Here is a 24,738-nt window from a genome sequence, read left to right as displayed (position 1 = left end):
GATAGCAAATAGTTAGATGCAATTAATCTTTAAAAAATCATGTTTAATATAGATACCTGCAATTCTCTTCATCCAAGATGCTTCATCTATTCCCAGGTTGTTGTTGATGATTTTCAGAATGTTTCCCAGAATGATGCTGAGTTGCTCAGAAGTTACCATTGTACAGCAGGGTCCAGCACTTTTAGGCATATTCTCAGACCCTCTTTCCCACCAGTAGGATAAATAGTTGCATAGCATGGGTAATATAACCTCAATCACATGGGGCATTTCAGTGTACCTGGCTCCAGACTCTGCTAAATCATTAATTTCCTTCATTAATCCATCTAGCTGAGGGATATCTGGACACATCTCTTCAACTGTATCTGGCATACCTAAAACTGCATATTAGGATAGAAAACAATAATGTTTAATTTAAATACGGTATTTGTGTGTGTTTTTTCAAGGTCTAAATGTTTTAAAAACAAAGAATTAGGAGTTAAATAAAATAAGTAATTAGGATTGAATGCTGTGCATGGCTGTGACAGGATTTGGGGGTTGGGAATGTGACCTTCCCAAATGCCACATTAGTCATTACATAGTGGCTGTGGAGCTCTCTGCAAGCTAGATGGAATGATTCCTACCCCCATAGAGCTAGCTGGTGTCCAGCCCAGCTAAATGGGCTAGGTGCAGGACTGAGAATTTAGCCATACTGCTGATCTAGCATGTTATGTTTTCAAAGTGCTGGACAAATAATAATTACTCACAACTCTCCTGAGAGTTAGTATACTATTATCCCCATTTTACAGTTGGGGAAACAGGCAAAGAGAGGTTAAGTGATATGCCCAGTGATTCAGTGTCACAGCTGAGATCAGAACTAACTTGTTCCTAGCTCCCAGACTCAATCTCCTTCACTAGATCATGCTGCCACTCTCCATGAAAAGACAAGATTAGTCAGTTACATTTCAGAGACAGAAACTTGAATTAAATAATAACAGCTGAATGTAACCAGTGAAAAAAATTAGTTTGTAGCTTAGAAACATGATCTGTATGTGTTTGTCACAGTGCAGCTTACCCCTCTCCTGATACTATTATCTACCGAACCCTGATCTGGACTCTAAAGAGAGGTTTGATGAGGGAACTTGGATTCCCTGTTCCACCCCCATACATTAATCAGAGACCTGCCCACTTTAACAGCTAATTCCCCAACTGATCATCCAGCCTACTCCACTGCCAGACATGTCAGAACAACTTGCCTGCCCCCACTGCTACTTGTTTTTAGATATAGCTGCCAGGTAGGGAAGCTACAGGCAGTTGCTTTCATGAAGGGTTTGTTTTTGTTTGTTTTGGAAGGGTGGTGGTCTGAAGAGGAGGAAGAGCAATAGGGAACTGATTAGTGTGACCAGACAGCAAGTGTGAAAAATCGGGACGGGGGGTGGGGGTAATATAAGAAAAAGATCCAAAAATTAGGACTGTCCCTATAAAATCGGGACATCTGGTCACCCTAGAATTGATGGATTTTTGTGAGAAACAGTCTGGAATTGATTGATTTTATTTTGGCAGACAGCAAATGTCATATGTATCACCGACTGAGGTGAAGAGAGTCAGAGTGTGCCATGAGAGCCAGTCATGCTGCCAGGGATAATGGGGCCCTACAAATGATGTGGAACTAATCCTGTTCTGTCAATCTGGCTAGGGATCCACATGGTTGGAGTCAGGGTCCATCAAAGGTTCCCAACTACAATGGCACAAAAATACTGATGACGGCCACAAGATGATTCCTTAATCCTGGATATAAAAAACTTTGTTTTCTGTTTATCCAGGCAAATCTTTGCCCTCTCCACCCCCAAAATCTGTTATGCCTTGTCTGCACCAAACAACGTCAGGCATATGTGTCTCTACTCAGATTTTGTAGTGCAGATGTGCCCTTAGACTAACTCCTAAGTATAATAGAGCACAATTTTATAAAAACAATCTAAACACAATGTTCAGAAAAACGGGTAAGGGAAGCTGTGCCAGCCCAGCTTCAACCATCATGTAGCAAGGGCCAAAATAGCAAGCAATGGAAGAGCAGGAGAGTTATTTACTCAACCACACTTTTATTTTTCTCATTGTTTAGATTTCTTCCCACTACCTGAAGTGCAGCACATTATATTCTGAAGTACAGTACTTACTGGCTCGCTCTCTGGCCGTTTTTGTGTTGAAGACAGAGAGTGGGTTGTAACTGTTCAGAGAAGGTTCAAGGAATGCTACTGGAATGGCTGCTGCAAGGGAGGCTAAGCACTCACCAAGTGCTGGACGCTGCCTGTAAGTGACAGATCATTAATGTGATTTCAGGGGAAAAATCTTTCTTAAAGTTCAGCCTGCATTATACAGAGTTATCCATTTTTATTCCTATTTTGTTTACCATTTTATCAAATTATGAATTTATTTGCCACTCTTGGGAAATTGGTTGTGTTTCTCACATGCATATACCTACAGTATATGATAATGCACTATAAGAAACAGGCAAATACAGCAGTATGAAAACCTAGTATAAATGGCACTTCACATTAAAAGTGAGAATAAACTGTTTTTCAAGGGTTCGTTGTCCTGAAGAAAAGGATATTTGATTATTATAATTTTCTCTCTTAATAAGTTAGATTGCAAACCAAGGATTCTGAAATATTTCAGAATAGTATTGTGATACATAGGGATTTGTTGAATAGCACCACCTCCTGATACGTTTCTATAACAATCTTGATGTACATTAATGCATAAAAGTCAGCTAAGCAGGAGTACATCCGTCTGGAAGTAAAGTCTGCAATTACACTCGAAAGCAGCACTGGAGAAAGATGTTTTGTAAAGATGTTTTGTGGAGACAGCAAAATGACGCACTGTTAACAAAATGTGCAAATAATAAGTTTCCCTGTCCCTGTGAACAGGATATTTATTTGGCTCTTGAGTAGTAAGGGCCCTTGTTATCCACCATAAACCATGAAAGGCTCGAGTTTCATTACAAAATAAGCCTTACATGTTTGCCGCATAAAAATGGCAAAAAGGACCAAAGCTATAAAACATTTTACCTGTATCTATAGATTTTTGCTGCCATTTCCTTTATTAATTTGACTTCAACTCCCTAATGTTCTCACAGCACAGTCTTGCAGCTGAGAAGATTTATTATTAGCTACTTCAGGTATGCCATAAGATGACTCTCCTGAAAATACTGTATTTAGATACATATTTTTCTCTCGGTATATAAGAGAAAGAGACCAACTTCAAGAAACATTAAAGAATAAGCCAACATTAATGTGAATCACACTTTCAAGAGTATTCTATACCCAGGAGTGTAACCACTCAGCCTCACAGGGCCACAAAAGAGGAATCCTCAGGTTCTCCACCCACATGGTAGCACACTGGGCTAGCAGCAAGGCCTTCAGCAGACTGGCTAAAGAAATTAATTCCACCTTGTATTAAACTAAAACTAGGATCATCCAGTACAAAGAATTCTGGGACTCTGTCACATTAAACAAGTGAAATGCTATCAACAAATACAAGTAAGCTGAAGAAACATTTTACAATGACAGATACTGAATGAAGAAAATTAGCCCAACATCAAACATACATTTACTTAAATTATACTGTTTAAGTAAAGAATTTATAACCAATATTTAATTAACTGGTGTTAAGCGTACTGGTGATGCAAGGATGAGATTAATTAAAAGTAGCATGGCAGTTTGTTGAAATGACCAGGCATATGGCTCTTCTTGTATTGAGGCCAAGAAACTGGTTTCCAAGACAGACATGTGAAATCAAACTTAAAGGTTGAAAAATTATCTTTTCTGGAAACCATCCATAGTCAAAATGAAGCTGTAATAGATCTTATTACAAAGCATGAAAAATCTCTTTCAAATATACATACAGTATGCATTAGTGATTAGTGTTCTCTTGTGTTCTCATGCTGGCTTTGCTCTTCTGATGCATGGAGAAAATGCCTACATAGCATCAGAAGTCCATGTAGTTAGTTATCACATTTTAAAGATTCAGCATCCAACTACAAATGGACCATGAACTGTGCACACAAATGGCAGCACTTACATAGGCAATGGAAACCACCTTTGTATGCACAAATACAAGTGAGGTTGAGGCCCATTTGTAAATCTGATCCCTAATGTTCAACTATCATCAGCAAATTCAGATAAAAACATGATAATCTAATATGAGCATGTAACTACTCCATGTACAAAATCCATATTTCTGTACACAAGTAGGGACTTCTGTGCACAAATCTGGTAATCACATGTGCAAATATTCCTTTGTACAGATTTTGTGGCTGCAATTTAAGTACCGAGAGCTAAGTTCACTTCAGGGTTTGTGACAACTTCTGCTGGAGGGCCCTTAGGCAAAGAAGGGAGCAGAAGTGGCACAATGCATCTGCCCCCTCTTGTACACCAATGACACCATAGGAAACCAAATCAGCCTGACAATAAGTCTGTAAAATTCTCCATTATATATGATGTCATATCTGGCTCAGTCATTTCCAGTTTTCAACAGATTCTATATACTTGTTTATTTATTGCTTCTGCAGTATCTGTTTATCTTGCGGACATTTGTTCTCTGTCAGTTTTACTAGCAGCAAAGATCTGAAGATATCTTTTATCATAATCTATGGCTGCAGAATGTTTAGATTAATGCTGAAATAAAATTTTAAAAACTTAGAGATTACACACACTACAAATGGGAAGCACTATTTGAACACACGACATTAGGATAAATTGCCTTATAAAATCCAATAGCTATAAATATTAAAAGATACTGTCTGACTGGCATTTTGTAGACTTCGTGAAATGAAGAGATTACCTTGTCCATTTACTAGCAAATGAGTGTTCATTTCACAAAGCCCATCACTATCACTACCAGGAATGTGTAAACTGCAAGAAAGCACCTAAGAGCCTTCCCTGAACCTTTACTCATTTTAAAGCCTAAAATGAACTTCTTCTGAGATTATCAAATATATAACTAATACACGTATGGCTACATATAAAATACAAATATACATAGATTTAATTTCTCATCAATTTACACTTAAAGGGCCAATGTAGGCAAGAAGCAGTGAGAAACAATGTTTTAATGAATTCTGTTACTGAAAAACATGGGGCAGGCCATCGACTTCCCAGATTTCTATTGTGTTTCAAGGAATCATGCCTCTCAGAGACTAATGAAGGCCAAGTGGGAAGTATATGTTCTGAATGGTCTATATTCTGACTGCATATTACAAGAATAAAAAAGTTTTAGTACCCTGCACCTCCCATTTAGCCGCAAAAGAAAAGGAGGGTGGTCACAAACTGCTTGAACCTGTTTGTGACCTCAGGTTGGGAACGCATGGCCTAGAAGAAACAGGTTGTGACAGCCAAATTGTGGAGCTTCCCCCTCATCATCCCAAAATTCCCCACAACCAAGCAGGGGGGTGATGATGAGGACTGGGGTGTATTGTAATGATGACTCCTCAAACATTTCAGGTGATATTCTGATAAACATCCCAAACTTTGAACTTAACCTGGACTGTGAACTTTTTAAGATTTGTCAATTATAGGTTAAGACCCTTTTCAAGTATGCATGCAGATACAGGTACTACCCTCTCAAACTCAGTAGTCAGAAGGAGAGAGATGACACTTAATGGCATAGTGGTCTGAGGAACCTCTGAAGAATTAGTGGCACCCAACAATATTAGTAAACATTTCACTACACACAAAAGACCAAATAAATAATATTAAAAACCCCACAAAAGGTTCTTCTACATTCACTATTATTTGCCTTAATCCATCAACTAATGCTACATTGAATGCACCCACATGAGAAAAGGTGTCTCGGGAATTGCTCATCTACTGAATGAGCTTTCAGTTATCTGACCCCTTCTTACTGAAGATGACACCCAACATAGACGCTTTAATTCAGGACACGACAAGACTGGCTAAAGTAAGGTCAGAGCAAGGCTCTTTACGCAGTTCCATTTGCACCCTTATGTCTATTACAGAGTTAGGTGGAAGATGACTATTGTAAGACCCAGGTTCCAGTTCCTCACTCCAATGAATAGTTATTTATTTAAAAAACTAAAACAGCTTCAACAGGAGAAATTTTCATGAGAAAGATCCCCAGGAAGCCTCATAGCTCAGTAGTTAGGGAACTTCTCCTGGGGGGAAGGGAAACTGTCCCCTGCTCCACACTAAACTGAGCAGGGTACTAAACCCAGGTCTCCTACATCCTGGGAGAGTGATCTAACCCCTGGGCTAAAAGTTATAAGTGTGTGAGTGTAGTGGGAGAGGCTCCCCTATCACCACCAATCCTCCTCCTCTAGCTTGTGAAAGAAAAGGTTTAAATGTTTAACTCCAGGAGAGGATTCACAGCTGTGAATCCCAAGCCTTAACAGGCGCCTAAGTCCATTGGAGGCGGGGGTTTAGGCCACAGATCTCTCCTTAGCATTTCCTACTAAGTGAGCTGGCATTTGTGAATCCCATTTGTGAAGCCTAACTCTCCCCATGCAGTATATAGTGAACCCGGGTGCTTAATTCATGGCCGTGGATTCCACTGTGTGTCAAGGCACCTAAAAGATAGGCACTGCCATGCTCAGCAAGTCCCTTTGTGGATCTAGCCCTTTGCTCACCCACATTACTAGCCTACCATATACACTTGCAGACTAAGTTTGCACTGAAGTTTTTTGGTTGCATTCCTAGCAGAAAGAGAGGGAAAAAAATAATCCAAGAGTGTATCCATCAGACTCTTTCTTTCTTGGCACATAACTAAGAACTTCTGAAAGGTATTGTGACAAATAATAGTGATCAAATTCTGATGTGCCATCTGTAACTGTTCTGTGTCCTCCTTGAACTGCTATAGAATCTCATGTGACCCTGCAGCTGGAAGCAGCTTCTCTTTTCGGTATCCAAACCACAGCAGAAACTGTCTGCTGTGCTGACGTAGGTCAAAGTGCAAGAATGACATACCTCCTATTGCACACCTTGCAATATTAAAGAGAGAAGATTTTTAAAAAATCCCAAGACCACAACATCAAGCTTCACACACAATGCTCATCAATGGAACCTTATTCTGAGACTCTACAAAAATACCAAAGCCTATTGTAGCCAAGCAGTTTTATATACTGCAAACTGTATTTACCTTCCTGAACTAGAGAAGTGCTGAATTCTGAAAAGACAAAACCTGTGGCCTACAACATAGTTTCTTATTGCTTTTGTAAATGGGAAGATTTGCTTTATCTTCATTACTCGTTTTATTAAATGAAAGATAATTATCAGTAGAAGCTTTTAGCTAAATGGAATCTGAGGAGAAATAGTGGAAGGTGGGTTACCTTTTCAAAAATACATGCAACAATGGTAGAATCAATATATGCATTGTTTAATATTACTGAACAATAGCAGTACCATTAAAACTAAGTCAGGCGAGTCTAATACAGCCACAGCTTTGCTATATTTGTGACCTGACATCAGGGACTTTGACTTATCATCTGCTCTTCTACTGCCCACCAACAGATTGTACTTTTTTGATTCAAGTTCCATCCAAGAATGTATGAAGTTATGCACATCTATGTCCCTGATTTATTTGTTCTATTTCTCAGTGAAAAAGAAGATGGTGACATTTTTAATGGTTATTATGTAAACAATTGGCAATAAAAATAATCTCATGTAACTGGAAAACATGAAAAATATTTATGACGGGCTGAGTATTTTATAGAACACTATGTATGTGAGACTATTCTCCTTTGAAGCTTAATGGTGATTGACCTTTTCCACAGAATTACTTTAGTAATGCTAATATAAGGGGTTATATAAGATCAACCTGCTTTTCTTCTTTTTAAAAAATGCTTGATATTTTTATATTGATTTATCACAGAGTACATGCAAACATTCCTGTTTGCCAAGTGAATTCACTGCAATAATAATAACCTATTTCTCTGAGATTTCTGCATCTGTTCTTTTCATCAGTATTTCCGGGGGGTGGGGGGAGGGACAGAGGGGGGGAGAGAGGGGGAAGCTTTTTCCTGATGAATGGATGTACAAAAAATATATAGAAATATAAGAACAGAAAAAAAAATGTTAGAAAAAAATCCAGGACAATTTTAAGATAAGGTCACTTTATCGCATAGTAAAAGCTTATTTTGTTGCTAGGAAAGAAATGGAAAAGGCAGAAACAGAATACACATAAATAAAAAATACCCAGATATTCAAGATATATATTTCTGTTTATATCCTTTCCATTCAAATTCGGCTTCTTTGTGATAAAAAAACATAATGCATTAATATCAGAAACAGCAACCGCAGAACATTTCATAATAAAAAGATTTATGTAGGATTGAAAGTTAGAATCCCAATCATATTTCTCTGTGAAGAAATATTTTTTTAATTTAAAAAGGAAAATTGAAATAAAACCAAATATGAATGCTGAAAATTTAGGATGTTTAATTAACATTCTTAAACAGATGAAAACTCTTATGACACCGTTGTTTCCCCTTGCCCAAGGAGGAAAAACTGAGTCCATTTACAATAATGAGAGTAATAATAATAGTAAAATATAATAATAGTAAAAATATTTTAAAGGCAAAAGTAAGGAAAATAATATCCTTAGCGTGGAAGCTACTTTAATTATATAATATGACTGTCAGAAAGCATGCATTAATCACAAGATTATTCAAGCCAAACAGCCATCACTCTCATAAATGGAAATCCAGTTCAAATGAAGCCAATGGAAGGGAGTACAAACTATGCTGGTAAAACACAAAATAGAAATTAGAAGGACTAAGAAGGAATTTTAAGAGCAAATAGCCAAGGATAAAAAACTAATTATTTCTATATCTGAGAACCACTAAACCAGAGAATCTATGGGTCCACTGGACTATTAAGAAGTAAAAGGAGCAATTGTACAGAGCAAATTATTTCTCTGAACAAAGGATGATGGGGACGTAGGCATCAACTCCATGGATGCTCTGGGGCTGGAACACCCACGGGAAAAAAATAGTGGGTGCTCAGCACCCACCGGCAGCCCATGGATTAGCACCTCCTCCACCCCACAAGTGGCTCCCGCCCGCCATAGATCAGCTGTTCAGCAGCGTGCAGAAGGCACTTGGGAAGAGGGGAAATGGGGTAGGAAGTGGCTGGGGGAGGGGATGGCAGAGCGGGGCTGGGAAGAGGTGGGGTGGGGGCTTGGAGAAAGGAGTGGATTGGTGGCGGGGTCTGGGGTAGAGCAGGGGTCGAGCACCCACCAGGAGCTGAGTAAGTTGGCACCTATGGATGGGGAGATAACTAACCAGAAATATTAGAGCCAGGAAATAAAGATGCATAAAGATTAACTGTCAAAGACTGAAGTGTCAAATTTGGAGTTGGTGGAACAAACTTACAAAATAAAAATTATCAAGTCATCAGAACCAGAGGTTGTTTAGGAAGAATCAAAGTAAGGTATAACCCCTCCTCAGTTAGAAGTTCTGTTAAGAAGAAATTTGCCATATTATATAATTACAACAGGGTTTCTTGCAGCATCTCTGAAGCATCTGGTTCTGGCTACAGTCATAAACAGGATGCTGGACCAGATAGATTACTGATCTGATCAGGTACACCAATGCTTATGTTCTCATAGAAATAGTTCATTTTGTATTATTTCTGTATGTAACTATTATACTAACAAATGTGCCATTATTTTAATAAAAGTAAACTTACCATTTCTATTTATCATTCCAAACATTTCATCACTTGTACTTATTTCAGCGAACTAAGGTCCAGATTTTGAAAGGCATTTAGGTATTGCTCTGCTGAGTGTTGCAACTCCTAACCGATTTAGGAGTCTAAATATCATTTTCAAAAGGGAATTAGGAACCAAAATCCAATTGACGGTCTATGGTAGTTAGATTCAGTTAGGCATTCAATGCTGAGCGCAGCAATGCCTAAATATCTTTAAAAATCTGGGCCTAAATCTTCACATTGAAACACCCCTCTTTTGTTAGATGCACAGCAAGCAATATTATCTCTAGTTTCATAAAGGTATTAATCACTTTCATTCAATACCTTTCAACATAGATGTTCTTTCCAGTCCCAAGGGAATATAGGCTACAAAGAATTCTATAACATGAAACTTGCACATCACCCACTGAAAGGAAAAAAAAAAAGAGTTGGCATATTGTCATTACAAATTCATTGGAAAAACTACTCTTTAAAAATAGAAAACAATATATTTTTGCTATTTTATACAATCTAACCAAATGCTGACTGAATGCTTATTTATGAAGTAGTTTTGGCCTGTCATTATTGTGCTTATATATTATTTATTTTCAGTTTCTCTGGTAACTATCCAATGATTTATGCAACTCTCAAAACTTTGCAGACCATTATACACTCTTAAATGTATCAAATATATCTTAAAATTCTCTAATAATCAAATTTCCAAGGATTAATTTCCACTTAAACCAAAGCAGTCTACCTTTGTCATCTGCAGGGACCGGATCCAAAGCATCCTGGACTCAGTGAGAATCTTTCCACTTTACTCTCTATCTCCTTTACCCTTTACTCAGATGTTTACTCTCTATCTTCTTTATCTCTAAGCCACAATCTCCACAAATGCATAAAAGAAAAAATGGGATTTGCTGATGGACATATTGCAAAACCTCCAGGGAAACACTTAGAGTGATGGAACTGTTTACTTTTCCTTACCACTCACTAGCATTTTTAAAAATATACCTGAAAATCCCTATTTCTTATTCATATTTTATTTTTTAATGTTTCAAACTAATCAAGCATTCATTTAAATAGGATACTTTCTCCAGTGTAAGGTGAAAACAGTACCATCTTCTTTTACTACAGAGCTTTGAGCATATCTTCAACTTCTTGCTCATTTTGCTCCAACAAAATAAAAGTATGCAACAGAAGTTTCTGCAATACCTCATTTGCTTTTTTGTTTTGTTTAGGAAATGATGTCTATATTATCCACACACATTAGAAAAGAGGAAGTTTAAGGAGAATTTTAAATTAATCTCTATGTCTGGAGAGGTATTGTGCATAAACAATTTTGCTTTCAGCACTTAAAATTTCTTATTTTTACTTAGGGAATAAAAATAAAAAAAGCAAATCATCTCTTTAAACAAAACATCTATTTCCAGTCGCATAAAAGAATTTTGGCATTAACTGACCTGCTCTCAGTTATGCTTGATTTACAGCAATGTAACTCTAATGAAGTCATATTTTTTAAAACAAAAATTCAAGAGTTAATTCCAGGCTTAACAGTGGTAATACGCCAAGGTAACTGAGCACAGACTTTGGTCCAATGAACTCATGCATTCACTATTAAAAGTCTTTTATGTTATTACAACAGAGTAAACCTTTAAAAATAAATGACAAAAATTAGAAGACTTACAAAGTAAATCAACCCCAAACTGATGCTGCGCAATATGTTCAAAAATTGATGTCAATATAGGTAATAATGCCACTGTAGTATAGTTGATGTTTTGTGAGACACCTTTAATTTGTGTTCGTGAATGGGTAAATTTCCCAAGTTTAAGATTTTCTAAAGTCTTTTCCAGATCTTCAGCCGCATTTTCAAAGAATGCACGTAATCCAGCTTTAACCAACTCTGAGCCTGATTTCATGACGGTTCTACAAAATAATTTGGAAAAAATCTGAATTAAATTCCACACCTATTGACAACATATTTTTATAACAGTGATATATTTACTTGCTGGTTTAGTTTCTTTCTATCTGAAATCAGACTTTGAAGTAGTGGAGTTTTGAATTGTGACTGAAAAAGCTAGTTAAATGAGATATTGTTGTCCTAGGTGCTTTTTACAGATAAAAGACAACTAAGTGTATATCCCCCCAAAGAACTTGAACTTTAAAACACAGACTCTAAAATTCCTCTGGGATGGGGAGGTGTATGTGTGGAAGCAAAATGGCATTTTACATTCAGTTCATGGAGGTGAAGAAATGGAATGAACATGATGTATATACAGTGGTAGAGACAACGATAAAGCACAAAGCATCACATGCAAATGTTTTCACCAACCCCTTCCTAAACTTTGTAATCCCACAATCCATGACCCTACTTCAAATGTGACAGAATGGCCTTCTGAGCATGCCTCACCATGCCTTTAATCAGCTGGTGTTGGAAAAACTCTTTAAGTATACAACAGGTACAAGATGCAGGACACCTAATCCTGCTCCCACTTTTATTGGTGCCACAGTAATTTGGCAGCCACTCAGGGTGAGCTGAATGCCTATAACACAACATTTCAAACTAAGAAGGGCAGGCCACTCATAAGCATTACAGTCCCGTCTTCCTATCCCTTTGGGCATATCTTCAACTTCTTGCTCAACTCTCCTGCAGGGCCGGCTTTAGGAAGTGCGGGGCCCGATTCGAACAGTTTCGACGGGGCCCTGGCAGGGATGACTAAAAAAAAAACCACATAAAAAAACTCGTGGGGCTTGTACTCACCGGGTGGTGCTCCTAGTCTTCAGCGGTGGGTCCTTCACTCACTCCGGGTCTTCGGCGGCACTGAAGGACGAGCTGCCAAAGTGCCGCCGAAGACCCGGAGCGCCACCGTGTGAGTAAAAATTAAAAAGGATCCTCTAGCCAGGGAAGGGATTCTTGGCCACTTCTTTCTCCCCTCCCCCTCTCCCCCCCAGGCGGCCCTGCCACTGGGCGCGGAGCCCTCTTAGGTGCGGGGCTCGATTCAGGGGAATTGGTGGAATTGGCCTAAAGCCGGCCCTGCTCTCCTGCATGCTGATATCCAGAGTGAGGGCCAATCACAGAAGCCTCTTGTTCTGGTCAACAGGTGAAGTAACACAGCAGGTTAGTAGCTAAGCTGGGAATGTTATCCTGACTCCCAGTCCACCACCTCTTCCACTAGCTACGCTGACTCTCATCAGTCCTAAATGTAACCACTTGCTACTAGAAAAATCATACAAGTTTTGCAAAGAATATGTTAAAACACATTTTTGTATATTACTTTAAATCAAGCTTTAATAAAGTTTCTGAGAACCACTTTCAATATTCTAGTTATATAAATGGTAGTTTTTGTTGTTTTTAATAATATCCTGTATTTCTATAATGCTTTTATTTCTTGATCCAGATTACTTAATTAATTAAGCTTCACAATATGCTTGTGAGGTAAGGAAGAGATGTGTGCACCATAAAGAGCAGTCTCTTCTACCATACAATACAACAGCTGTTTCAAAGTGAACAAGAACACTACAACCAAAGTAGGGTAAGACACAAAAAAGAGTATTGTACCCAATAAACCCATTGAGTAAATGTGGACAGATAGAATGCAATCACGCATGTTTAGATTTGGTAAGGACAATGAAGCTACAGAAGAGTTACTTATCTTAAAGAAACTGGAGTTCTTCAAGATGTGTGCTCCCTAATTGTATTTCACTTGAGGTGTGCGTGCACTCTACGTACCACAGATAAGAGAATTTTTCTAGCAGTCCATTGGCCTGCGACCCTCTCTCCACCTTGTGCTCCAATCTGAGGGCATAAGGGGCACTGTGGACTGACCACCTTTTCACGTACCTTTCCATTGCCAATAGTCCAGAATAAGGCTCTGTAGCAGAGGGGAAGGAGAATGGGTAGTGGAATAGGTAGGAATCACACAAAGAACTCCACTTACTGTAAGGTAAGTAATCCTCCCTTTCTTCTTTGACTGATGGTCCCTATATGTGTTCCACTTGTGATGACCCACAATCAGTATTCATTGAGGAGGAGGGTATGAGGAACCTTGCTTTACTACAAACTGGAGGACTGCTCTGCTAAAAGATGCATCTGCTGTAGAAATTTGTACCAGGGCATAATGTCTCGCAAAGGTATGGATGGTGCCCCATATTGTTGCTCTGCAGATCTCTAGAAGACGGATGTTTCAAAGTGAGGAAACAGATGTAGCATGGGCTCCAGTCAAGTGGGCTCTGACTTTCTGAGGGGAGTGGTTGCCACAGTTCATAACAAAGCAGAATGCTGCCCAAAATCCACTTGGATAGTCTTTGTGAGGTAGTAACTTCCCCTCTCATGTATATGGCAAAGGAAGGAAACAGCCTGGGATATTTGCAGAAGAATGTCATCCTTTATAGGTAGAAGGCTAAAGTTTATGAATACCTAGAGAGTGGAGCTTTTTTTCCTCTCTGATGGGATGAGGCTTCAAATAGAAGACAGACAAGTGAACCATCTGGTTCAGATGGAATTCTAAGATTACTTTTGTGATGAATTTGAGGCGTAACCTCAAGAAAACCTTGTTCATATGGAAGACTGCATAGGGAAGGTCAGTCATAAGAGAACACAGCTCACCTTCTCTGGCTGAGGTGACTGTAACCAGAAATGCAACTTTAATAGAAAGATGCATGAATGAACATCAGGTTAAAGGTTCAAATGGGGGGCGGGGGTATTCATCAGTCCTGATAGGACAAGACTGAGATCCCATATCAGGTTCAGTTTCAGCACTGGAGAAAAGGTTCAGGACAGTCCCTTCAGAAGTCTTGCTCTCATAAGGCAGAATGTCTGCCTAACGGATTGTGGAAAGTGCTAATAGCTGCCAAGCATACTTGCAAGAAGCTGATGGATAACCTTAACTTCTTTAGAGAGAGGAAATAGTTCAGAATAGTAGGGATCTCTGAAGATTTCAGGGGCATCTGACAATGCTGACACCAGATAGAGAATCTTTTCCATTTTGCTGTGTAACATTTCCTTATGGATCTTTCCTACTATCGCCAAGCATGACTTTTCTAGGTCCGTCATTCATCCAAATACCATATTGTTAAATGGAGGGATGCTGGGTTGGACTGTTGGATCCTGCCTCTGTCCTGAGTCAATAGCTCTGTTAATAGCCAAATATGGATGCACAGATGCAAGGACATCTGGAGAATGCTCAGGAGCCAGAATTGCCTGGGAAACCACGGTGCAATCAACAGCACTGATGTTCCATTTTGCCTAATTTTCCTTAGAACTTGAGGTAAAAGAAGGATGGGTGGAAATGAGTACCTCAGCTGTTCTGATCATTGAGCTAGAAATGCACGCCCCAAGCTGCCTAAGTCAGGCATTTCTTGTTCTCTTGAGATGCAAAGAGATCCCATGATGGGAATCCCTACTGCTGAAAGCACCAATTTGTGTAGTTCCTAGTCATGGTCTCTGGTGACGTCTGCTGAGTCTGTCTACCAATGTGTGGTGCAACCATGGAAAGCGCACTGCAGAGAAGGTGATCTGGTGACAAATGCACCAGTTCCAGAGATTGACTATTTCTATGCAAAGGAGCGTGGCCCTTGCTCTCCCAGTTCTGCTGATATAATAAACTGTTGTCATGTTGTATGACATGACCTGAATGTGCTAGGTTCAAATAAATGGAATAATTTTCAGGCTTCCTATACTGAATGCAGCTCCTGAAGGATTATGTGCAACTGGGATTCTTGGTGGTCCAGGTACCCTGTTCAATGTGTTCGTTGAGGTAGGTTTCCCATCTTGGTAGGGAGTTATCTGTAATCAGTATTTTTGTGGGTGAAAGAGGGACAAAGGGCACTCCCACGCACACTGTCTCCCTGTTTTCCCATAAGTCAGATCTCTGTGGGGGAGTGCGATGGGGTGTTCACCCCATACTTGCCCTGAAAGGGTTAATGAAGACAAAGAAGGAGGCTAATTAACCCAGCAGACTATAGCTGAGAGGAAATCAGGTGGGTAAATAATCCTGGGACTGAGTGAGGGAGCCCAGCTGGGGAGGGATGAGCTGGGCTGAGGTTATGAAGACAGTAAATTGGCAACAGAAAAAGGGACTGCTGGGAAAATCTGCAGTCACTCCCTGGGAGAAGGGAGGTGCATTTGGGCTGGCAAACCCAGCGAGAAAGGAAGCCAGAGAGGGAGGACAGGGCTCAGGGAAAGGCAATAAGGTCTAGAAGGGAACAGGCCTTGACTACTGAGTGGAGGGTCCCTGAGCAAGAATCTGGAGTAAAGTGTGGGCCCAGGTTCCTCCGCCAGCCACTGACAGAGTGGCATTATGAATAAGGGAATGGGAAGACTGCCTATGACTGCTGGTGAGGAAAGACTTTGATACCCCAGAAGGTGAACCCACTTAGTGACTTGGTCAGAGGGCTAAATCACGAAGAGGCTACAGCAGCTCATGGAGTGAGAGAGGAGCTGCAGACCCAAAGAGAGAGGCAGAGGCAGTGGACAGCTGTGGGAAGGGGCATCAACCTCATGAGCTATTCCCCAGAATGACCAGGAGAAGGCACCGTCCTAGTGGTGAGTGGAGCACCCTGTCACAAGGAGTGAGATCATTCTGTCCAGACTGTGCTTACTTGGCATGTAGACTGTTCATAACCAAGTCTGTAGACATCAAAGTTTCACAATAAGTACACAAGGCCATATACCCTAGGAAGGTGAGACTAGTCTGAATTGCTGTCTGGGGGTACAGCAGAAGCTTCATACACTAGAATTTGTCCTGAGATAGGTAACGTTTGGCTCTGATTGAATGTAGGGGTGCTCCAACAAAGTCTATAGTCTGAGTGGGAACTAAAACTGATTTTGTTATGTTTACTTGGAGCCCTAAGGAGTGTAGTAGTCTCTGCAAGGGCAGGGTTGTCATCCATACTTCTTGATATGATCTCCCTTGGAGCAGCCAGCTGTTGAGGTAGGGGAACACTGATGAATCCTCATAATGCAGGTGAGCTGTCACTATTGACAACACCTTCATGAATAGTTTCAGTGCTATCAAGAGGCTGAAGGGGAGCACTCTGTATTGGTAATGGTCTAGGCCTAAGGTGAATCTCAGGAATCTCCTGTGTATGGAGTGGATCTCTAGGTGGAAATACGTGTCTTTTACATCAAGAGCTGTGAACAACCCCTTGTTTAGCGAGGGGATTATAGAGGCCAGGGTGATCATTCTGAAACTCAGGTGGTGGATGAAGATGTTCAGCTGTCTGAAATTTAGCATGGGCCTCTAGCCCCCTTTCTTCTTGGAAATGAGAAAATAACTTGAGTAAAATCCTTCCCCCCTATGTTGAAGAGGTTCTGGTTCTATGATTTCCAGATGGAACAGAAAGTCTACTTCTTGTCTGAGCATCTTCTTGTGGGAGGGGTCTCTAAAGAGGGAGGAGGAAGGATTTTTGTGTGTGGGGAATCAGAGAGAAACTATTGTATAATGGTGGTGATTATCTCCAGAACTCATCTGTCTGATGTTGTATAGTACCATGCCTGGGAAAAAATGAGTGAGGCAAATGGTGTGTAGGAGTCTTGAATAGATAAATGTGTCGGGGGACTGATTTGTAGCTGTCGAAAGTCCCATCAAAAGGATTTATTGGTGGGAGGCTGGCACTGGAAGAAGAATGCAGGGGGTTGTTGTGTTTACTGCACTACATTCTCTGGTGTTTCCTAGGCAGCTTGTAGGTCCTTTGATGGTAGAATGGTTGAGGGGCTGGTCATTGTCCATAAGATTGAGTCTTGCGGTATTTCCTCTGTGGTGCTGGAGTATAGATATCTAGTGAGCAAAAAGTTGCTCTTGAGTCTTTGAGGGAATACAGTGATACATCTGCCTTCTCACTCAATAAGTTATTTCCCTCAAAAGTCAGATCCTCCACAGTGGAAAGCACTTCTTTGGGAAATCTGGAAAACTGGAGCTATGAAGCTCATCTTATGACTATGGAAGTTGCCATCAAGCACAAGGCTATATCTTCTTCATCCACTGAAGCCTGGAGGGCCAATCTAGCTATTTTTCTTCATCAATAATTATTAGGAAATAAAGTCTATCTTCTTGAAAGAGTTTGTTGTTGAATTTAGAGAACTTATTGTAATTAATAAAATCATGTTTTGATATTAAAGCGTAGTAGTTTACTATGTGGAACTGTAAGCTTGCCAAAGTCAAATGTTCTCCCAAAGAGATCTAAACATTTGGCCTCCTTATCAAGGGGTGCAGATTTGGGGTGGTGTTGCTTCTTTCTTTTGGTGATAGCTTGCTGCAGTAAAGAGTTTGAAGTGAGATGTGAGATGTGAGAGTAAGTATTCTGCCCCCTTCAAGGGAATGAAATGTTTCTCCTCCATTTTCTTTGGAGTGGGATCACAAATAGCAGACTATCTTATCACATTCTAAGATGGTCTCATTAATTCACAGTGCCATTTTACTAGGACCAGCACTGTGAAAGATATCTAGGAGTTTATGAGGGTGTTCTGTATTTCCTCCAGGGGAATCTGCAGCATGTTTGCAATTCTCCTCAGGAGGTCCTGGAACTGCCTGTAGTCATCAGGTGGTGATGGTGAGGGTGGCATGACTACTTCACCATGAGGATGATAACCTCTCAGGGGTGAGTGATTCTGCCTGATCAGGTTGTTCCTCCTGCTCAGAGGATTGAGGTTCTTTCCTGTCTATCTAGGTTCCCCAAGTGAGCTTATTGATTTGGGATGTCTCATATGCAAATCCCAGGGACCCCAGTAAAGCCAGTACAAATGGTCATAGGGGAAATTAAGGAGTCCCCATGGAGAAGGGTACCAATAGTCCAGAGTTGGGTAGTTTGTCCTATGAGAGAGGGAAGGTGCCCAAAAGATCTTAGAGCCTCTATCAGGGCAGATCCCATGTCTTGAAATTCTCCCACTGATTCTAGACTCATTAGAGAAAAAGAAGCTTCTAAATTGATGTGCAAGACTGTTGGTACTGAAGGTTTTATTATACTTCAGCTGGTCAATGGTAATGGTGAGTGGAGAAACACTGGTATAGTAACCTCCATGGTGAGTGCTGGATCAAATAATATCAGGATTCTAGGTCTGCAAAGATAATAAGGTTCTCTGGTAGAGTTTATCTAGACCCTGATGCTGGAGAGTGGACTGGGCTTCTTTCCTTTGGAAGTGCAGCTGGTGTCAACTTCAGACAGGAAACAGTCTCCTGTACTGACTCCTCCTCTCCCAGTGTCAGTATCGTCATTGTAGAAGGGTTCTGCTGCCTTCTTTCCCTTGCTGGAACCCAGGATGGTCCAGCCGCCTTCAGGTCACTTTTGCCACTTGGTGCTGAGGAACCAGTACTGTGCTCCTTGTGAACTCCTGACATCTCTATGCTGGGATACAATCTCATATGACTTAGAGGGTGACAGAGAGGAGGTCCTCTTTTTGTGAGGACTTGGAAGGGGATTTTTCAGGTTTCTTGTGAGTGTGTTTGCCCTTACCCTCCTTGTCTCTCTGATGGAAGAGTCTTTAGCCCTGATTATTCCCAGAGCCAGAGACCACCGTGACCTCCGTCCAGTGTACTGGGGGGGGGGGGGGGGGGGAAGGAATCTATCGGGCCAGGATTAGACCGAAGCCTCATTATGCAGTCCATCAGGAATTCTAAGCCTGAATTTATGAGCATGATGGGTTCAACTAGGAAAGGATCAGCAGATATTGAACTTGAAGGGGATATGAGCTCACTGAATCAACAGAGGCATGTGTCACAGAAGTCGCTGACTGGAAAAAGCTGGCAGCAGGCTATGCAGAGCTTGAATCCAGGGATCCTGGACAAACTAAGCACCCTGTGCAGGGCAGTGACCAGGTGGGGGAGGGGGGGAAAGACCCCAAACTCCTAAAATCTGCTAGTCTAATTAGAAACGATCTAAAACCAGATTTTACAACTATCTACAACTATGTTTGAACAAGAATGTTAGTGAATACTGAGGACACTGAAGAGGTTCCATCTCAGACTACAGGCGGTAGAAAAGAACTGAAGAAGTGGTTGGTCTGCACTGCTCCTTTTGTCCTCAAATCAGTGCACAAGGAGGGGAGGTGTGTAGGTGCAGATCAATGAACACTTCTAGCAGAAATATCCCAGGCTCGGGAGCATGGTGAGCATGCGCACCTTGAGTGGAATACACATAGGGACCATCACTCAAAGAAGAAAAAGCAGACTCCTTGGTTTTATGCTTCATCCAAAAAGTGACATCTCCAGAATCTCAGTGTTCCTCTAACACTACGATAGGACACTGATTCACTACTCACTAAAATCCATAAAAGAAATAATAGAGTCAAGCATTTTAACCAGTTGATTGTTTAGTTGGAATGGCAACACCTGCAGATACAGATAGCATGAAGATGGGGTTAGGGGTGACATATAATTAGGAGCAGTGGGTTTTTTTAAAAAAGAATACAATAGCAATAATTGTGGGGACATCCTAATTTACACTAATACATTTATTTGCATATATCACTCAGCTGCTCATTAATCTCTCCTTGAGTGGATTTCTGTATGTATTTTATTATAAATTATATATGTCATTAGAAGTAAAGTGATTTATGATCAGAGGATGTCAGACTGAGTTACACGTTAATGTCTTTTACTATGCTAATTGCCAGCTTCAAATGTTATTCAATGCACTTCTAGCACCAATTTTTCAGCCTGGTGTAAACTTGCCTCCATTTTTGTGAGAGCTGCAAGTGCAATTTCATAGATGATGCCACTTATATTTCTAAGGGTACATCTACACTACAGCGGGGAGTCGATTTAAGATACGCAAATTCAGCTACGTGAATAGCGTAGCTGAATTCGACGTATTGCAGCCGACTTACCCCGTTGTGAGGACGGCTGCAAAATCGACTTCTGCCGCTTTTTGTCGGCGGCGCTTACTACCACCTCCGCTGGTGGAGTTAGAGCGCCGATTTGGGGATCGATTGTCGCGTCCCGATGGGACGCGATAAATCGATCCCCGAGAGGTCGATTTCTACCCACCGATTCAGGCGGGTAGTATAGACCAGACCTCAGTGAAGCTTCTAAGTTTCTAAGCACAAACAACTGTGGATGCAACATATCATCTGAAAAAGTGGAGGACAGTGTTTGAAAAATCTGTACCATAATATTTACTCTAGAGAGCTAATATCAGCAGGAAATAAAGAATAAATATGTGAAGAAATAACAATCAATCTGCAGAACTGTTCTTTGAAGTGATTCTTGACAACCATATGATTTGTAGCTGGTACTGAAATAAAGTAAAAACTTGGCTAATTTACCGTGTATCCAGTGTCTGAGCCAAGATGTGCAGGCAGCTCACCATTGTAGTAGCATCACTCCCTGTTATAATAAATAAAGAACATATTATTCTGAATAATATATTTTGCTTTTAACAAATATTTCAGTATGTGCAAACATACAAATTTCATGACTCTTAATTATATATCAAATTCATGTGTGATGGGAAGGCCTACAATGCCTCCTGCTTAAAAGATCTTTTAGAACTAATGGTTTTATTCCCCCACCTCCGCCTTCTCTCTTTATTTTCCCCCTTGAGATTGGGCAGAATGAACAGGGTGCATACTTTATTTCAGAATGTGCCATTTCTGTCCCCTTCTTTTTGTTTTGTCTTTCCCTGTTGTTGTTCCTTTCCTTTTTGTTTAAAACTTCTTGGATGCCAAGAGCAGCCACTGAGAGGCAGGTGCTGAATGGTTAATGAAAAAATAAAATATGGAGGATAGTCCAATTGTTGGAAAAAATATCTCCATAGAAGGCGTCATGTTAAACAAGAGGTGGTATGGGGGTCTTACACATATGCTATATGGCCCCCATCCTGCAAACTCTTATGCATGTGTTTAACTTTATGCACACAAGTAGCACATTCCATGACCACCACTCCCAAGAGGAGGAGACGGGGTGGTGGTGGTCAGGGACTCCCTCCTAAGAGGGATGGGAGTCATCCATCTGCTGACCAGACTGGAAGACTCAAGAAGCGTGTTGCTTGCCTGGAGCTAGAATCCAGGATGTGATGGAGTGTTTGCTGAGACTGATCAAGACCTCGGACCACTACCCCTTCCTACTTTTCCACATGGGCACCAATGATACTGCCAAGAATGACCTTGAGTAGATCACTGTAGACTATATGGCTCTGAGAAGAAGGATAAAGAAGTTTGAGGTGCAAGTCGTGTTCTCGTCCATCCTCCCTGTTGAAGAAAAAGGCCCAGGTTGGGACTGTCAAATTGTGGAGGTGAATGCGTGGTTACGCAGGTGGTGTCGGAGAGAGGGCTCTGGATTCTTCGACCATGGGATGTTGTTCTGGGAAGAAGGATTGCTAGGAAGAGATGGGATCCACCTAACGAAGAGAGGGAAAAGCATCTTCGCAGGCAGGCTTGCTAAACTAGTGAGGAGGGCTTTAAACTAGGTTTGCCAGGGGATGGTGACCTAAGCCCAGAGGTAAGTGGGGAAGTGGGATACTGGGAGGAAATACAAGGAGAAGGGTACAAGACGGGAAGCCTCCCGATTCATACTGAGAAAGTAGGGCAATCAGCTAGTTATCTTAGGTGCATGTACATGAACGCAAGAAGCCTGGGAAACATGCAGGAAGAATTGGAAGTCCTGGCACAATCAAGGAACTATGATGTGATTGGAATGACAGAAACTTGGTGGGGCAGTTCACATGACTGGAGCACTGTCATTGGATGAGTATAAGCTGTTCAGGAAGGACAGGTATGGGAGGAAGGTGGAGGAGTTGCATTGTATGTAAGAGAGAGGTATGATTGCTCAGAGCTCCAGTATGAAACTGGAGAAAAGCCTGTTGAGTGTCTTTGGGTTAAGTTTAGAGGCGAGAGCAGCAAGCGTGATGTCGTGGTGGGCATGTGCTATAGACCACAGGATCAGAAGGATGAGGTAGAAGATGCTTTCTTCGGACAATTAACTGAAGTTTCCAGATCACACCCCCTGGTTCTAATAGCGGACTTCAATCACCCTGACATCAGTTGGGAGAGCAATACAGCAATGCACAGACAATCCAGGAAGTTTTTGGAGAGTGTTGGGGACAACTTCCTGGTACAAGTGCTGGAGGAACTGACTAGGGCCATGCTTCTCTTGACCTGCTGCTCACAAACAGGGAAGAATTGATAGGGGAAGTAGAAGTGGTGGCAACCTAGGCAGCAGTGACCATGAAATGGTTGAGTTCAGGATCCTGACAAAAGGAAGAAAGGAGACTAGCAAAATACGGACTCTGGACTTCAGAAAAGCAGATTTTGACTCTCTTAGGGAACTGATGGGCAGGATCCCCTGAGAGGCTAATATGAGGGGGCAAGGAGAGCTGGCTGTATTTTAAAGAAGCCTTATTGAGGGCACAGGAACAAACCATCCCAATGTGCAGAAAGAATAGCAAATATGGCAGGTGACCAGCTTGGCTTAACAGTGAAATCTTCAGTGAACTTAAACTCAAAAAGGAAGCTTACAAGAAGTGGAAATTTGGACAGATGACTAGGGAGAAGTATAAAAATATTGCTAGAGCATGCAGGAGTGTAATCAGGAAGGCCAAGGCACAATTGGAGTTGCAGCTAGCAAAGGATGTGAAGGGTAACAAGAAAGGTTTCTACAGTTACGTTAGCAACAAGAAGATGGTCAGGGAAAGTGTGGGACCCTTACTGAATGGGGGATGCAACATAGTGACAGATGATGGGGAAAAAACTGAAGTACTGAATGCTCTTTCTGCCTTGGCCTTCACAGACAAGGTCAGCTCCCAGACTGCTGCACTGGGCAACACAGTATGGGGAGGAGGTGAGCAGCCCTCAGTGGTGAAAGAACAGGTTAAGGACTATTTAGAAAAGGTGGACATGCACAAGTCCATGGGTCCAAATCTAATGCATCCAAGGGTGGTGAGGGAGTTGGCTGATGTGATTGCAGAGCCATTGGCCATTATCTTTGAAAATTTGTGGCGATCTTGGGAGGTCCTGGACAATTGGAAAAAGATAAATATAGTGCCCATATTTAAAAAAGGGAAGAAAGAGAACCCAGGGAACTACAGACGGGTCAGCCTCACTTCAGTCCCCAGCAAAATCATGGAGCAGGTCCTCAAGGAATCCATTTTGAAGCACTTGGAGGAGAGGAAGGTGATCACGAAGAGTCAACATGGATTTACCACGGGCAAGTCATGCCTGACCAACCTGATTGCCTTCTATGATGAGATAACTGGCTCCGTGGATATGGGGAAAGCGGTGGATGTGATATATCTTGATTTTAGCAAAGCTTTTGATACGGTCTCCCACAGTATTCTTGCCAGGAAGTTAAAGAAGTATGGATTGGATGAATGGACTATAAGGTGGATAGAAAGCTGGCTAGATTGTTGGGATCAACAGGTAGTGATCAACGGCTCAATGTCTAGCTGGCAGCCAATATCAAGTGGAGTGCCCCAGGGGTTGGTCCTGGGGCCAGTTTTGTTCAACATCTTTATTAACGATTTGGATGATGGGATGGATTGCACCCTTAGCAAGTTTGCAGATGACACTAAGCTGTGGGAAGAGGTAGATACGCTGGAGGGTAGGGATAGGGTCCAGAATGACCTAGAAAAATTGGAGGATTGGATCAAAAGAAATCTGATGAGGTTCAACAAGGACAAGTGCAAAGTCCTGCACTTAGGAAGGAAGAATCCCATGCACCGCTACAGGATTGGGACCGACTGGGTAAGCATCAGTTCTGCAGAAAAGGATTAGAAGCTGGATATGAGTCAGCAGTGTGCCCTTGTTGCCAAGAAGGCCAATGGCATATTGGGCTGTATTAGTAGTAGCATTGCCAGCAGATCGAAAGAAGTGATTATTCCCCTCTATTCAGCACTGGTGAGGCCACACCTGGAGTATTGCATCCAGTTTTGGTCCCCCCACTACAGAAGGGATGTGGACAAATTGGAGCGAGTCCAGCAGAGGGCAACAAAAATGATTAGGGGGATGGGGCACATGACTTATGACTCATTTGCAAATTTGACACCATCAGATCAGGATTAAACAAAGACTGTGAATGGCTATCCAACTACAGAAACAGTTTCTCCTCCCTTGGTGTTCACACCTCAACTGCTA

At 41.3% G+C, this 24,738-nt stretch overlaps 1 protein-coding gene across 1 annotated transcript in view; it reads right to left on the bottom strand.

Annotated features, from left to right (window-relative positions):
* Positions 1-24,738, bottom strand: part of RYR3 (ryanodine receptor 3) — a 563,198-nt gene that overhangs the window by 133,392 nt on the left and 405,068 nt on the right. Inside the window, exons 65-69 of the mRNA XM_034768994.1 lie at positions 20,935-20,995; positions 11,362-11,600; positions 10,020-10,101; positions 2,151-2,281; positions 57-377 (exon numbers count right to left, since the gene is read on the bottom strand). Of these exons, the coding sequence (XP_034624885.1) occupies positions 57-377; positions 2,151-2,281; positions 10,020-10,101; positions 11,362-11,600; positions 20,935-20,995 (834 nt within the window). The remainder of the gene's footprint in view (positions 1-56; positions 378-2,150; positions 2,282-10,019; positions 10,102-11,361; positions 11,601-20,934; positions 20,996-24,738) is intronic.

Source organism: Trachemys scripta, chromosome 4, assembly GCF_013100865.1.
Source record: "Trachemys scripta elegans isolate TJP31775 chromosome 4, CAS_Tse_1.0, whole genome shotgun sequence".
Taxonomy (NCBI): domain Eukaryota; kingdom Metazoa; phylum Chordata; order Testudines; family Emydidae; genus Trachemys; species Trachemys scripta.
The sequence above is the reverse complement of the archived record's forward strand: the minus strand, read 5'-3'. Positions and strand labels throughout refer to the sequence as shown.